An 18,029-nucleotide genomic window follows, 5' to 3' on the forward strand; every position below is an offset into this window, starting at 1 on the left:
TATTTTATTTTATTGCAACTTTATTTAAATGGCTAAAAACTATTTTTAATAGTTTTAGTTTTAGTTAACAATAACAACACTGCCAGTTAATTAGCTAATCATAGACTATAAAAGTATTTTGTTCTTGTGTTTTGAAAGTGATGTTTTATTTTTATGTATTGGACATTCAGTAATCATGGATACATGTTTAACTATTTAAGGGATTTTACTTATGTCTATGCAGAATATCTGTCTGTGATGAAGACAAGTTTGGCCACAATGAGTTTATCGGAGAAACCAGAGTTGCACTGAAAAAACTCAAGTTCAATCAGAAGAAAAACTTTAATGTGTGTCTAGAGAGGGTTGTCCAAGTGAGTGCTTCATACTTCATACTCATATACCCGTAACAGACATGCTTATTACTGACAACCATTGATATATTACTTTCAAATACGTAATGATTTTTTTTTTTTGCCTCTCTTTGCATAGACAAAAAGAACATCAACTGCAGGTGGTGCACGAGGAATCGCCCTCTATGAGGATGAGGTAAATATTTATACTCATATTTATAGAGGTATATTAAATTATTGAAAACACCTAACAATGTATTTACATTAAGAACCCTCAGGTTCTCTTCGGTCACTTCTGACCGGAAAATTTTCTGTTTTGAATTTTTAAAAATCACAGCTTAATTGGAATGGTACGAAACTTGGTGACATTTATGGCATTAGGAATGTGAACACACAAAAAAAGTGAGGGAATGTTTCGAGCAGGCTAAGTGGTCTTAAAAAAAAATAGTCCCTTTTGTGCTCTTCGGTCAAAAATGACCGACCATATGAAATGAATGGGAAATTGACAAAAACACAAAAATTCTCTACAAATCGGCCACGATGCAGAAAGAAAAGTGCTCAGCAATTGAGGGGTGAAACTCTAAAACATCAATAGTGAAAAACATAACATAATTAATAATTATAATTTATATATATATATATATATATATATATATATATATATATGTATGTATATATATATATATATATATATATATATATATATTGTAATTATTAATTATGTATATATATATATATATATATATATATATATATATATATATAATGTATGTATGTATGTATGTTAGTGGTGTTGACTATAGAGCTGGTAAGTCCCGCCCCTTCCGCTAATCCCCCTGGACCTCTAGGTTGAAAAATCGTCAATGCAAGTCAATGGGAGAAAATAATTATTTTCTGGTCCCGTTTGAATTTTGCCATGAATGTGAACATATGTTGTCTGTGAATTTTTTATATAACTTTTCGTGTGAAGAATGCTACAATTTAGCGTGTAGAAGTTTGATACGGTTAGACTTTGTGTGAGAGCACTTTGTGGACTACAACTCTTCGCTGCTTTCGACGCGTTTGAAACGTCAACACCACTAGCACACGGACACTAGCTCACGGATCCCGCTAAACATGGCTGTGTCTTTGGTGCACTTCACCGCCTTCTTTCAGGGAGAGGACAAAATCGTTGAGGTTGGTGAAAACCACGGGTAAGTCAACTTTATGGGGTGACGTCACATAGGCGACATGTAGTCTTTCTCGTTATGTCTTTTCCACAACTGCTAGCCTAAGAATCATACCATATACTGTCAAACTCGTAACATGAAAGATTATATAAAAAATTCACAGACAACATATGTTCACATTCATGGCACAATTCAAACGGGACCAGAAAATAATTATTTTCTCCCATTCACTTGCATTGACGATTTTTCAACCTAGAGGTCCACTTGGGGTTTTACGGATGGGCGGGACTTACCAGCTCTATGGACACCTCGTCGGGCATTATCCCTTACATATAGAATAATTATATATATATATATATATATATATATAATTATTAAAAATAATAATAATCAATATAATCATTATTAATAATAATAAGATAAATAATAATAAGCTGGGATAAAACAATACTGTTTATTTTTGTAATTTTTTTATTGAATTGTAATGTTACCTGTTTTTCTCTGTATTCAGTTTTGACTGTACTAGTGATAATGCAAAGAAAACGTGTACACTTCACATTACATTTTTTTTTATAAACCTTAACAACAAAAAGTATTATTTGAGAATTTCTAAAAAAAAAAAACCATTCAAATCCACATCTAAAAGTACGTAATTTTGTCCAAAAACAAAAAACAAAATGCCTCTCCACAGAGAGCTATACAGGCATCTAGTGGTAACACCATGGAACGACATGTTTTATTTTATTTTCTATCAACAGATGGCGCTAATCTGACTTCAAAAATTGGATTTAAAAGGCCTAGTCTCTATATTAATCTGAAATATAAATAATTAAATTAATTGAAAAAATATTTTAAAAAATTAGAAAAAAAAAATTGGTATTATTTTCAATGGCAAAAATTATCCATAAATATTGCACAAATATTAATAAGTACCATAAAATACTAAATACTAATTAAAAAATAAAAAATATTATTGAACAAAAATAAATTGCATTGGTTTTACTGGGGTGGAGGAAGTTTAATTTTTAGGTGTCCGGTCACTTCTGACCGGGACGATAACAAGAGCTACAGCCAAATGAGGAGCACCTGAGGGTTAAGGTCACATTCAGCTTGCAGTTATACTATTATTATACAGGCTAGCATACTTTTAAAATAACTTATCACACAAATAATATACTTTAAAACAATATACTTGAGTGCAAACTGAATGTAATGTTTTTTGGACACTCAATTGCACTTTGGTGCAATTAAATCAAAATATATTATAGTTTAAAATTATATATAAATGCAATTCGCTGAAATTTAGAGTGCTTTTTTGACCCAATTAAAAACATGCTTTTGAAATTTACACTATGTACACATTCACTACAATTAAGTGCAGTTCTTTTTCTCAAGGATATCATTAACAGAGGTTTGCAGATTTGACCAGATGACACAGAAGCCCAACCCTAGTCTTTTTACACTGATTTTCATTTACTGATTCCATTATTTTGTGCATCCTGTGTATTTGTATGTCAACTGCAAATACCAGCAGAAGCAGAATGAATTAACATCCATGCTATTTGTAGCATGAGGTGTTTCTACAATAACTACATTTACAATGAACACTCCTGTGCTATCATTCTATTTTTGTACCTGTGTAGACTGGGAAGGATGGCACTGAGCTGGAAGAGAGAGGACGTATCCTGATTACCCTAATGTACAACACCCAGCTGAGTCGTCTCATTGTAGGTGTTGTACGCTGTGTTCACTTAGCAGCAATGGATGCAAATGGCTACTCTGATCCCTTTGTCAAAATGTAAGTCTCTCTCTGCTCAATGTTTATATACATGATACAGTATTTATTATATGCTTAGGAAACACTTATATAAGTTAAGGCATTAAACAACATTAAAATATAGCATTCATATTAAATCTGTTCTAAAAAATTAAACCAATACCTTTTGAATTATGTGCATATTTCTATGAATAGATGTCTGAAACCTGATATGGGGAAGAAAGCGAAGAACAAGACGCAGATCAAGAAGAAGACACTCAACCCAGAGTTTAATGAGGTATGTTGTCCACTTGTAATGCATTTATTCACATATTTCTTTATTAATTAATCAAATAGTTGTTTATTTCTAGGTGTCTATACTCTGGATCAGGTTACAGTGATCCAGAGAAATGCAGACACAAATACAAAAGTTTGACCAGGTTATTCATACCCAACTACTAATTATTTAAAGGGTAAGTTCACCCAAAAATGAAAATTCTGTCAGTAATTACTCACCATCATGTTGTTCCAACCCCGTAAGACTTTCGTTCATCTTCGGAACACAAATTAAGATATGTCTGATGAAATCTGAGAGCTGTCTCACTCCTCCATAGGCTTCTATGTTATTGTATAGCCGGCCCAGAAAGTAAAGACAATGTTTAAAATAGTCCAAGTGACTACAGTGGCTCAACCATAAGTTTATCAAGTGACGAGAATACTTTTTGTGCGCAAACCCCCCCCAAAAATAACCACTTTATTCAACTATTCATTTTCTTCTGTGTGGGCCTCTGACATGAGTTCACGTCAGAACGTAGGGTCACTATTGGCCAGCATCACACACATGACCAGCGTCGGCCAATAGTGAGCCTACATTCTGACGTAGCGCTGCGCTGTTACACTACGAGGGTGAGTAATTACTGACAGAATTTTCATTTCTGGGGGTGAACAAACCCTTTAAGTTCAGGAGCAGGAGCCTGTTCACTGTGCCTTGCTTAATACATCTGAGATTATGACATATGCCAAGATTTTCTAATTGTGATAATTCATCTGTTGCTTATTTGGGTAGGCCTATTCAAATGCATTGGTGGATTTAATTAAATCTCTGGATTGCGTTGTCTGATATACTGTGCGTTCTTATGTTAAAATTCCATATGTTCAATAAATTCAACAATTTCAAAATAAAAAATAAAAAATTGTATTTACCGTCATGTGACATTAACCGACATCAGAGAACTGTGAACATGAAAATTTGTTGTTAAATTATTGAAATATTAACTTAAAATCAGGGATGCTTAAATTAAATATTTTATGTTAAAGACATTCTTTAAAATTGGGAATCCCTGACTTAGGGAAATGTTATTTGGGCTATTTTAATGCTTTTCTATCTTTATGTGGAAGGCTTTGTTTGGAAAATGCTAATTATATTATTTTGTTTTCTTTCTTTCAGAATGAACTAAATGCAATCTGACAGGAAAAACATAAAAGTGTATATACACTGTCAAATTTTAGCACTTTAAAAATATGTGATCAAGTGCAATCAACCGATTGATTAAATATTTTAATCTACTGACAGCACTAGTAATTATATGTTCATGTTTAACATTGGAACATTGCTCATTCATTAAATAAAGGCAGGATCAATATTAACTTAATTATTGAAATATTAACATAAAATCTCAGGGTGTCACAAACGGTTGTACAAACGTGAGGGAAAGGATCTGTTTGCAGCAGTGTGTCAATATGTTTATTAAACAAAACTCAAAAACAGGAGAAGAACAACTGTAATTTCACAATGAGAACTGAGAAAGAACAAAAATAATCACAAGGCTTAAATACACAGAACAAACCTGATTGGCAAAACTTGCTCAGCAAAATGAATGTAAAAACAATGATTAACCAACTGAAAACACTAGAAACTGAACTAACCTAGTGAAAACCCACCCCAACATACAAAGAACACAGATCTCCTGTAACACAGCCATACTTAAAGTAAATATTTTATGTCAATAATTTATTATTTATTTATTTTTCTTCTAATTTTGGCTATTTTAATGCTTTTCTATCTTTAAATGATGGCTATGTGTGCAAAATGTTAATTACATTTAATTGTTTTGTTCCCTTTCAAAACCTACTCTCAATGCTGTGCTGATTTAAGCGCTTTGGGAAAACATCTTTGTTTGACCGGTGGTAAACACTTGTGGGAAACATGCCAAGAATTTGGCTTAAATAACCTCTGATGATGACGTTATCGGAATGCGCATGTCAGAGGCTACAAATAGACGTGAGACAGGTGCGCTTTCAGGTTCCTTTGTCTTCAGAACCGCATTGTGTGCCGTGTGTGCTACTCCTTAAACTATCCCTTTTGCTAGGAGTTAGTTTTGTCAGGCAGGAATAAAGTCTTTCTCACTCTCGTTCTCTTTCTCTGCAACAGAAAGAAAAGAGTTGGAAAAAAAAGAGAATCATGTTGCGAGAATCCACAAAGAGATGTGTGCCACCCTGTTCACAGCCCATATCGGAGGATGATCTTTTGTATTGATTGTCTAGGGGAGAAGCACGCTATATCAGAGTGTCAGGACTGCGAGTCATTTCCCATCAAAGTGCTCCGCTCCAGACTTGCCTTCTATAGGGAAGAGCGAGCCTGCGTGTCCTTGATGAGAAGATCATGGGGCTCGCGTGTCGATCTGACTGAAGAGCAGGAGACTGGTCCTCCCCTTTCTCTTGCTCTTTAACCAGATCGTGAGGTCCTTGAGCACACTTCTGGAGCACACTCTGGCACTTCTTCAGACCGGGCTGAGGACGTTTGTTCTCTTGGGGAAATGGATTTCGAGTGCGCTGCCTCTGAGCGCTCCTGTTGTGATGACAGATCATACGATGAGCTACTAGAGCTAGTCACTTGCGCTGTGGACAGTCTTCAGTTAGATTGGCCACAGGAACAAAAGACCCCCAGATGATCGAAGTTAGACAACAGATTTCTGTCGGGTGGCCAAGGGAAGGCACCAGAGAGACGGTCCCTCCCCTTCAAGATCTCCATGACGAACTATCAAAGTCATGGAGTAAACCATATTCTTTCTGTGTCTTTGTGCCCCCGACATCGATTTATTCGACTATCGTTGGTGTGAAGGCACGGGGTTATACGATGATGCCCCAGTTTGAAGAGATGCTCTCGGGATATCTCTCCCCTGGCAGCACATCATCACTTAAAAAGCCTGCACTTCCCTCCAGACCATGCAGAGTTACATCCACGTTGGTGTGGAAAGCTTTCCAGGTGGCAGGTCAGGCAGGTGCTGCCCTGGACACCATGGCAGTATTGCAGGCGTACCAGGCTGACCTGCTCAAAGAACTGAGCACGAGCGGGAGAAATGTTAGTGAGAATGTGTTCACTGAGCTGCACCTAGCCACAGACCTGTCTCTGCGCACAACCAAGCAAATGGCCCGTACCATCGGCCGTTCCATGGGTGCTATGGTCGCCATGGAAAGACATCTGTGGATCAACCTCACTGGCATCAAGGAGAAGGAATTTTGGATAAGGAGTTGCCTATTCGGCAACGCCGTTGTCAGTATGTTCCGGGAGGCAAAAAGAAAGCGGGGGCTTCTCAAAGCGTCACATTTTTAAAAGACCGGCTAAGAGACACTGGACTTCCAGCGGATGTAATAGAGACAATTGTGAGTGCCAGGGCTCCCTCCACTAGGAGAATGTATGTATTCTCTCATGCAGACCCAGTCCACTGCCAGATTGTTTCAGTGCTAGAGTAGCCGTAACCATTGGGTTAGGGATGCCATCATCCTAGCCTATGAGGCACATGGTCAAGCTTTGACTCTGGGTGTTACGGCTCATTCTACCAGGGGTGATGCTTCCTCCAGGGCTTTAGCAAGAGGCTTGAGAGACTTGCCGCAAGTATGTGATACGCCAGGCTGGTCCTCTCTGCACACATTTATTAGATTCTATAGTTTGGATGTTCATGTTACTCCGGGCTCACACGTCCTTGAGTCAACATCCCAAACTCATGTCTGAGGCCTTTCTCTTGTTTGTGTGCACACACTACACCACCTTGAGGGGTCCAGACACTTCCAGTGTGGCGGGATTAGTATTCTCGTTCCCATAACGCTTAAATCAGTGCAGCATTTAGAGTAGCTTTTGAAAGGGAATGTCTCAGGTTACTTGACCGTAAACCTGCTCCCTGAAAAAGTGGAAACGAGATGCACTGCCACACTTAGGGTGTGTTCAGGACGTTCTTCAGACAAAGTGACCTGAAAAGCGCACCTATTTCACATCTTTTTATAGCCTCTGACGTGTGCATTCTGATATACATCATCATCAAAGGTTATTTAAGGCAAATTCTTGGTGTGTTTGCCACACGTGTTCACAACCGGTCAAACAAAGATATTTTCCCATAGCACTTAAATCAGCGCAGCATCTCGTTCCCGCTTTGTCAGGGAACAGGGTTACAGTCAAGTAACCTTAGATGGTTTTTTTTAAAGTATATATAGACAAATTTCTGCATTTCATAACAAAATCTGTGATTAATTGTGATTCACTTTGAAAAATCGTGTAAATAATTGATTAAATATTTTAATCTACTGACTGAACTAGTAATTATAAATGTTCAAGTTAAACATGGTGATCATATTAAAGAGAGGATTAATATTAACTTAATTATTGAAATATTAACTTAAAATCAGGGGTACTTACTTAAAGTTAATATTTTATGCCAAAGAGCATAAAATCAACTCTGACAAAACATTTTTGGGAATCCCTGACTTAGGAATTTTTTCCCCTTGATTTTATTTTAAACTTGGGGTATTTTAATGCTTGTCTATAATTATGTGCAAAATGTTAATTACATATTACATTTTTATAGGAAATTAAGTATGTATAGTCGAATTTCTGCCCGTGTGAAATCTGTGATTTAAGTCTAAAAAATTGTGCGATTAATCATGATTAAATATTTTCAATCTACTGGTAATTTTAGGTAAACATTAGTTTAAGTTTATGACCCTAATTGAGTAAATAAGCCAGCAACACAACTGCAATGCTGACAATAATTTCCATTTGTAATCTCTTTCCTGTAGTTGTGTTTGAATAATCTGGTCCAACATTTTAACAATGTGAAGCCTTGTTAGTGTTCTTTTGCAATTCCGAGAGTTCTTCTTTGTGCTTGCTATTTTCCTGCTGCTTTGATATTTTTTCTAAGATTCCCCTCGTTTGACATGTGAACTGTTCTTTTGCAGGAATTCAGCTATGAAATTAAGCATGCAGAGCTGGCTAAAAAGACTCTTGACATCTCAGTATGGGACTACGACATTGGCAAATCCAATGATTATATAGGTATTTATTTTTATTTTGTAATATATATTATCAGGGCCTGAAGTTAACTTTTTTGACCACCAGCCAGCTTTTTTTTTTTTTTTTGCCTCATAAAAGGTGAAAAAAAAGGAACTGCACAAACATTTGTTCTTTAACTTGTAAGAATACACATTTAAGTGCTGTCAAGTTATTAACGAGATCCATACAAGTAATAATAACTCTTAGAATACAGATATAGACCGAGTGCAGCTCGTAGGCTATGTAAACAAATCACACGCGGCTGTGTTGATCGCTGGGCAGCTGTTAGTTACAGCGTTCAGGAACCGTTATGTTGCGTTCGCACCGGACGCGAATAGCGCGTCAGGCGCGAATTTAGACGCATATTCGCGTTTGGTGCGTATGGCTGACTTCGTTTAAATGTCAAATAACAACAGTTGCAAAAAAAAAACAAAAAAAAAAAAAAAAAAACGCAAAGACCCAGCCGCTTTAGTTACTGTTGCTATGTCCGACAAGCTACACCGCGCTCACGCCAAACCATGATCTCACGCAATGAAAAACACATCGCGCAGCAGAGAGGAGGACACTGACAACACGCTGACAGACAAGACAGTCCTGGTTACTTTTGATTTTAAACAAAGTATCAACGTTAAAATTTGGTCATTTTTAAAGAAATTTAGACAATACCGTTTTTGTGGCTCTGTAATGTGTCTTTACAGATCGCTGTGGTGCCTGCTTGTGAACCGATCATCTCTTCTTTCTAGTTAATTTATAGCATAAAATAAACATGAATGAACATAAGAAGGAATGAAGTTTTAACTGCGGAAAGATGTCAGTAGGTCTACTCAGTACACTCCGTTTTTTCAAGTTCAAATCATCCAACGTTGAACTCTCCTGACTGCTTTGTCGACAAAAAAAAAAGGCGGATTCGGCGGATTATGATTGGCCAGATCGCCGTCAATCAAACTCCCCGCGAAGGGTCGATTCTCATTGGCTACCTGCCAATGTGGCAGGTAGATTGACAGTGTTACCCGCCAATGGCAGAATTCACCCGCATTTGGCGTGTGGTCGGGTGTTAATTTCAGGCCCTGTATATTATTATATGTCATTGTATTCACTTTTTCTTAAGCTATGTTTACACCTGGTATTAACATCTGTCTTGGCTGATCTGGTCAGGTTTGGAGATATGGAGATAACATTAGGAAGGGATATTTGTTTTAAATGACCCTAATAGTTTGATTAAACTGTCAAAATATGATGAAAATATTTTATATTTCCTAAATATTTTACATATGAGGGAAGATCAAAACACTTAACCTGTTTAAGATATTTATCTGACAAAATGATTTGGCAAAAAGTCAATCTACAACTACAGGTTTTATTTTACTATGCAAAAAAAGGCATAGAAAAGCAAAAAAGCTTGCAGGAAAAAGCATACATGGACTACAACATATTCATTTATTTGCATAAATTGATTTGCATGTGTTCATAATTACTTTATATGACAGCCTGGCCAAAACATTTTTCTGCACAATTTGGCATGTTTTATTGCATTATCACAAATAAAACAATTAACTCCAAGCACAACTATGCCTGAAAACCTCTTGGTTACTGACGTAACCCTCGTTCCCTGATGGAGAGAACGGAGACATTATGTTGACTGACAAATGGGGTCTCACTTGGAAGCCCCAATCACCTCTGCCAATGGCCAATGGAATTGGCGAGTGGAATTTGCATGCCGAGCCACACCCTTCGTACATACAGGTATATAAGATGGCGGCATACATCCAGGTTTATGCTGTGGAGCCAAGACTGTGTCCCGGCCATTCAGTGGGTGGTTCAGGGTTCTGGCAGGGGGGACATAACATCTCCGATTCCCCCAGCTCCCCACGTAAGCCCAAGTGATAGCTATCCATGCCAATGGGGCTTACCATGGAGACGGTCGTAGCTGCTGTCCTTGTGGTTTTGTTTCACGGAAAGAGTGCTTCGGATCTTTATTCCCCCTTTTTTTCATCCATTATCATTGTGTTAACGCTGGGGAAGTGCACCTATTCCAATGGAAAGGGAGGCCACATCCTACCCGTAGGGAGGAGCATGTGGAAATACACATATGGACTGACCCGTGGGGCAGTGTTACATATGGAAAGATCTCTGCGGTAGGTCCTGCCTAGGCCGGGATGCCTCAGGTCCAGAGACCAGGAACCAGGAACTAGGTGGGCCAGTAAGGCACAACCATCAATATCTGCTCCTCGTCCTCCCTGACCTTGCACAGTGTCTGTGCGAGCATGCTCTCTGGGGGAAATGCGTATTTGTGTAGGACCCTGGGGCAGCTGTGTGCCAATGTGTCCGTGCTGAGGGGGGCCTCGATCAGGGAGTAAAATTGCTACCAGTGGGAGGACTCCTGGAAGGCAAACAGGTCTACCTGTGCATTCCTGAATTGACCCCAGATCAGTTGGACTTCCAGGGGATGGAGTCTCCATTCTCCCAGGAATGTGAGCTGTCATGAGAGCACGTTGGCCGCACGATTGAGCTCGCTCGGAATGTAAATGGTGCAGAGTGACCTAAGCCGCTGCTAACTCAAGGGGAGGAGATGGCGGACGAGTTGTGACATGCAACGTAAGCATACAATGCCTTGGCCGAAACTGGAACAGGGTGAGCAGCACTGCGAACAACTCTAGGCAGTTACTGTTGACCTGAAGCCCCAGATGGCTGAGACGCCTGAGCACCAGGTCCCTGTGTTTGCACAAAAGATCCTGAGAGTGAACTTAATTATTTGTCGAGATAATTTAGAATGCGAATGCCCACTTCCCTTAGTGGGGCAAAGGCAGCCTCTGCGACATTGGTAAAGATGTGGGGAGACAGGGACAGCCCAAAGGGGAGGACCTTGTACTGGTATGACCGACCCTCGAAGGCAAACCAATGAAACGTTCTGTGTCGAAGCAGAATCGAGATGTGGAAATACATGTCCTTCCGGTTGATTGCTGCGAAGCAATCTTGGGGACGATCGCATGTGACAATGCACTTCAGCGTTAGCATCTTGAACGGGAGCTTGTGAAGGGCCTGGGAGGCTCATCGGGGCAGCTGGAATGTAGTTTCTGGTCGCGCCAGAGCAGATGTAGACGCCCCGGGGGGGATGCCCTCAGCGACGAGCAGACTGGGGGGCAGCCCCTGGTTGCTGGGCGTAGTCCTCGACAGTCTCCCCGAAGAGGCCACCTTGTGAGATGAAAGAAAGCGCACTTTGCCAATTGCACGCTCCACCTGGGGAATCTCCTGGCAGCCCCACCTTCAAAGGTAGTGTGAGTGGAGGAGGCTGCGAAGTGGCTTCGTGCAGTAAAAGGTGCCTTCCAGGACTTCAGAACCTCCTCATGCACTTCCGGGAACAAAGGTACTGAGGCAGAACGCGGCTGTGAACCGCACACTGCACCAAGGAACCAATCATCCAACCTTGAGTGCTCAGGACAATTGTGTCCAAGCATGGCCATCAACTCTGCATCCGACTCGGCATGAGCGACCACGGCCAAAGAGGGAAGCTCAGCCTTATCTTCCTCTGCAGAGGACAATTATCCCGCACTCCGATGCAACTATCGACATCTAATTCTCACCTGGAGTGCCGAATGACATGCTGGGTCCCCCGTGCCATCACTCGGCAGCTCAATGGCACACAGCACTGCAGAGGAGCGGGAGGTCCGTGGGGACTGGCATGGGTAAAACGCTCCCACTGTAACCCTCAGGTCTCCCAGAATGTTAACCATACTCGTGGCTCTGCTTTGAGCAGAGGCAGCAAGCTGGGTAACATCAGAGGGGACTGTAGCCTTCATAAGGAAGGAGAGTCGCGACCGCAATGTCGACATGGTCATGCCCTTGTAGTGCCTGTCTCAGCATGCTCTCGCCCCAGGCATGTGAGACAGCGATCGTGGCCATCAGATGAAGACAGGAAACGACCGCATCCAGAAACACATGGACGGAAAGGCATCTTTAAAAAGATGCTCGCCTGCTTGCTCTTTTAGGAAAATCTGCTCTTTTGTGCTAAAGTGCACAAGGGGATTTCGCTGCACTTTACTGTGCACTGCTCTATTTGTGAATGGCAAAACCCACTGAATGTGCCCTCTCCACCACCAAGAGAGATCTCCTCCATTGCACACTCTTATCATTGCTTTGTTACTGGAAAGAGTGACCACTGTCTGCAACCACTCAGCTCCGAAGCAAAATCTGAATGAGTGGATGTGGGCCGGCATCTTATATACCCGTTTGCTTGGGGGAGTAGCTCGGCATGCAAATTCCACAAATTCCAAATTCCACTTTTTAACCAATAGGATTTTTCAATTGGCTTTTGGATTATTAGAGAAAATAAGCTTTGTGACTAACAAAAGATTCTTGCACATTTTGTTCATCATGGTTATCTTCACAAACTAACACAACTTATGAATTCTGAAATTCAGAATAATACATTCGGAAGAAGTAAAAAGTGTAACATATAAACGAACTACACCACGGTCATATGACTTCAATGTCTCCACCATTAAGCTTCTGATAACTTTTACAATCTTTATTTAAAAAACAAAAACAACAAAAAAAAACATTTTCTCTGAAAGTTTCCCTGAACCTCTGTAGTCCCATTTAGACACTTGTTAGCAACTGCCTTTTTCAAGACCAGTAAATCTTTAAAAAAAATATCACAAGAGGGTAATATTGATGTATTTTATGTCATAGAACATGAAAATAGCTTGAGCTTGTGTTATCCACAGACCTTATTTCAAGCATTTAACCAAAAACACTTTTTCAAAAAAACAAACAAACATTGAATTCAGGGTGATGGAACCAAACCATTTTTGGGTTTTGATCTACGCCATCTTGATACCATTTGCACATATATTTAGCAATGTCTACTTGTGAACCAGAAAACATGTTGATACTAGGTGTAAACAGTTGTCATTATGTTTCAAATTGACCATTCACCACTGACTTTCATTTCATTCCTCTATTGAAAATAAACATTGCATTGGTATGTTTTAATACTACTAATATTTCATGATCAGGGGGCTGCCAGCTTGGAATCACTGCCAAAGGTGAGCGTTTGAAGCACTGGTATGAATGCCTAAAGAACAAAGACAAGAAGATTGAGCGTTGGCATACTCTTCATAACGAGAATCACATCTCAAGTGATTAGGCTCTTAAAGCTTTGTGCATGCCTTTGACAGTTTCACTTCCTTAAGTTGTACTTGGCCCATTTGCCAACTCCATTCCCCTCCACTAATGCATATTTTGGGCTGTACCGATATTGTTCTTGTCCGGCTGACACACAATATGCTTTCAAAGAACAAAATGTGATGTCTGGAGCTCTACTGTTCACTGTGACTTACATACAAATGACCATCGGTTAGCATTGTAAAAGTAAAAGAACTGCACTGTTATGTCATGCCATGTTCTCTTATCTGGCCAAAGTAGCATTGTGTTTTTTTAAGTTAAAGTTTAAGTTGTAAAAACTCCAAATATTTACCTTGTTGTGGGAATGCGTTAATATCATGTCTCTTAGCAACCTCTTATTAAAAATAATTATTAAAGTCTTTCTCTTTAAAAAAAAGGCAGATACAGAATATATAATCCCTATTTTAACCAGTTTTACCCAGTCTATGAATGTTTACAGGCCATTTAGAATGTCAGGTCAAATTTAAAATTTACACTTTAACAAAACTAACACTTTATTGACTTATTTAAACACCTTCAACATCAAATTTAAATAATTATTTTAAACCAATAGGCAAACAGCATGTAGGGATGTTTACACAGCACAGATAAGACTAAATCCAAAGAATGTTTAAGAATTTTAAACCATTACAAATCATTTTATGTGATCTGTTTGACAAGGATACATTTAATATGACTTAGGTTAGATAATCTTCTAATGAATACAAATTTTGTAACACATTGCTCTGTATGCCTGGTTTATAACAACACTTCTATGTAAGCACACTATTCCACAAAACCATTTCAAACATGCATCTTATTTGTGGTCTATAATATGCTGAAAATACAAATGCCCTTGTGTGAAGACAACGACTTCCATGGACAAATTAAATTATTTCATAAAAGAATAGACTAAAATAGTTTAATGGCTGTGAAGCAAGCCAATATTACTTTAATTAGTCACCTGTAGCCTGTTTGTCTTGTGACTGCAGTCTAATCACAGGATTGCATCAGGAAAGCACATTTACAATGGAATGACCTCAGCATTTCCATTCTTTGCTATTATAACCAGCTCTAATGCACGAGAGTGTCTGTGATCATTGCGAATGCAATTCGTTTTCTTTGTATAATTTACTCCCTGTTAATGAAATTACTGTTTACCAACAAACGCTTCAAAGCGACACTTCCGGGCTGTTCAGGATCCCAGAAACAGAGCTGTTGCACTTCAATTTGAGCTTAAAAATCTAAATTGAAGAGCTAAAACATGTTTCCAAAAGCTTTTTGGAGCTTTTCATCAAGATTACTGGATCAAGGCAAACTCTGGAATTTATACAAATTATGAGAATTCACTGGTCCTGGACAAAACCTCTGCTTTATTATGGCCAATTGCCCCACTGCTGCTCTTGGTAGATTTGCATTTCACCAAGGCATCACACAAACAGCTGATTTAACATTTTAAACCATAATTGTGGTGATAGTATGCTTTGTATAATACGTTTCATTCTAAATCACCAAAGGACCATCAGTGATCTAACGGTCTCGGCACTACTGTGGCACGTATTGGCTTTTTATGAAAAGATATGAGAATGAAAACTTTTCAAAGCAGAAAAATGCGAAAATGTTGTAGTTGGTTTTTGTTATGCTCGAAGTAACTGTACAATCAAAAACAGTGTTTATTAATCCTAATCAATATCAAATATTATTATTTATGTGATCAAATATGTGTTTAAACAAAAAAAGGGGTGGGTGATACGACAAAAATCTTATATCACGAGTAAGGTTATTTTATGATAACGATATATATCACAATGTAATTATTTTTGCTTTAAAAAACCATAGAAATTTCAGAATTCTTTTCACCAATTTCAGTCACAACAAACAAACACTAGCCTTCGTAAAAAAATATACATTTATTTTTGTTAAAGTGAGACATAAGTGATTTAGTCAAGAGCATTGAGAGATTTTCTCTTTTTTTGCATTGACACAGATGACAGCAGGTTTATTAGGCTGCTGTCACTTTAAGACCTAATGCACTGATCCAATATACTGTTACACATGAGTTTTTTTTCTCAACTGTTTACATTCACTTAAGACATAAATGATTGTGTTTATGAGGACACTGGCAAAGACTGGGATTTTGACAAGTGTGTGTATTTAATCGTTGAAGCCCAATTAGGCGGCAAAAAGAACTCAGTACCTGCATGCTCTATAAGCAGCGGCTTCATGTTTACACAACAACGATGTATTAAAAACAGAAAAAAAGTTCTTTGTACAGATGACAAATGTTGTCAAAAAGATCTCCACTCACACGGATCAGCGAAAATGACTAAAAACGCTGTATTATGCATGCCAGGCCAGTAGTTGGCGATGTAAATCTATAGACTGAACACGTAATACGCATGTGCATGCCGTCACCATTTTCACAGATTCATGTTTTTGTAGTTTAACGGAGACGATTACAGTATCATTTTCAAAAACCTGCACTTTGAAACCCATTTTCAAAAGTTAGCTTTTTCAGCTCCCCAAAACACTGTTGTCATGTAAATGAAAGGCCATTTTTAGTTGAAAATGGTGTCATGTAAACGGCCCTTAAGACAGCACTCAAAAACCATCTCTCAGACATATAACCGATACCGCGATAGTCCAAAAATTGTCAACCAGTATGTCACCCACCCATAATGTCCACAACTAAAGCTCCAGAATGTTTTCAAATTTTCAAATGTGTATTCAAGCAATAAAGACGCATTGCTTATCTGATTTTACTTTTATGTCATGCCTTAGGCTTTAGAACATCCTGTTATACGTCCAACAAATGAAATAATGAATAAAGTTAAAGCTATTTTTTGGGGAGAAAATACTGGAAAGGGACTGGGACATGATTTGAGCCAGACTCAAACCTGGGTCCCCATGAGCACGCCAGTTGTTTATATATGGGCCGCACCACCGTCTGTGCCACAGCTCCGACTATATAATGCCAAAACAGATCATTAGAACCGCAACAATGCTCATGTCAATCACTATAAGCTGCTTGTGTGAAGAACCCAGAAGTGTGGTTGCCTGTTGTTTGACATCACAGAAAATTTGAAAGGGTCATGTCATGTGGAATCAAGTTTTCCTTGATATTTTGATATATAAGAGGTCACTGTACTATAAAAACCATTTAAAACATCCTCCAAAAACAAACATTTATTGTTACTACTCAGCAAAATCAGCACTTTGTGAAATTAGGATATTTAAGTATAACAGTGGTAGCTGATATTGAAGTCTCAAAGGGTAAGCGTCCTCAAAGTGGAGTGATTTGGTTGTAGGGTCAGAGACTGGTGAAAAATGCTCACTTATTATTAAATTTAGAGCAAGTATTATAAGTGAACCTCAATGAATATCATATTTAAAAAAACAATAAAAAAAACGTGACATGACCAACACAATCTCATGGCAATTTGTAACTATTTTACATTTTGTCGAATTGGTCGCAAATTTGTACGATCTCATTCGTATGTTTACACATGATTTCATTTGTATGATACATATCATTCAAATTCAGATGAAATTGCCACCTTGTAAAATAGTTGCGTTTTCCTGTGAGATCGGGTTGAACACGAACTCTAAGCTTTTGTAGTCCAGATGAGTCAATTAGGTTTTCAAAATGAATGTGATCTTGCTGTATTTTTCATGACATCTTATTCACATACAGAGCTATCTATGATTGTATGACATTTTCAAAAAACAAACAAAATAGAGCACACCAGTCTAATACTTAAAACCATATTTGCCAGTTTAGTTTGTGAATGATTATTGTATAAATTTAGTCTTTCATCCATGATGCAATTGTATATATATATAGTGCATGTACTTGCACAGCAGGGAAGTGTTTTGCATGTAAAGATTTTACTTGGAGTTCAAAACACAGAGGCCAATAAAAGTCAGAATAAACTGCTGTCATTTGTTTACTTCATTTATGTGCACTTCTTTCATGTCTATACCAATGTGAATGAATGAATACAGAAAATGATTGGATTTTTATTTTTATTTTTATTTTATATCAGTCCCGTTTGGAGTCACTGTGGTAAGAATAAGTTTGTGAGCCCTTTGAAAATATCTGTATTTCTGCTTTGAGTGCAGACAATGTGGTTTAATATCAGTTTAACGCACAAATGTGGACACAATCTGACTAATAACAAAAATAATTGTACTTTTCACTTTATTTTTATTGCAAAAAAAATCAGTGCAGGATGGAGAAAATGAGAAAACATGAATTTAATAACAACCAAGCCTCCACCAAACGTTTT

The 18,029-nt window shown here is 38.3% G+C and overlaps 1 protein-coding gene across 1 annotated transcript in view; it reads left to right on the plus strand.

Moving 5' to 3' along the window:
• The window catches only part of rph3ab (rabphilin 3A homolog (mouse), b), a 33,748-nt gene extending 16,076 nt beyond the window's left edge, over positions 1-17,672 (plus strand). Inside the window, exons 11-16 of the mRNA XM_079865412.1 lie at positions 224-350; positions 469-525; positions 3,142-3,296; positions 3,471-3,552; positions 8,484-8,580; positions 13,593-17,672. Of these exons, the coding sequence (XP_079721538.1) occupies positions 224-350; positions 469-525; positions 3,142-3,296; positions 3,471-3,552; positions 8,484-8,580; positions 13,593-13,723 (649 nt within the window). The 3' untranslated portion in view covers positions 13,724-17,672. The remainder of the gene's footprint in view (positions 1-223; positions 351-468; positions 526-3,141; positions 3,297-3,470; positions 3,553-8,483; positions 8,581-13,592) is intronic.
• Positions 17,673-18,029: the final 357 nt, after the last annotated feature.

This window comes from Squalius cephalus, assembly GCF_949319135.1.
Source record: "Squalius cephalus genome assembly, chromosome: 3".
In the NCBI taxonomy this organism is placed as follows: Eukaryota; Metazoa; Chordata; class Actinopteri; order Cypriniformes; family Leuciscidae; genus Squalius; species Squalius cephalus.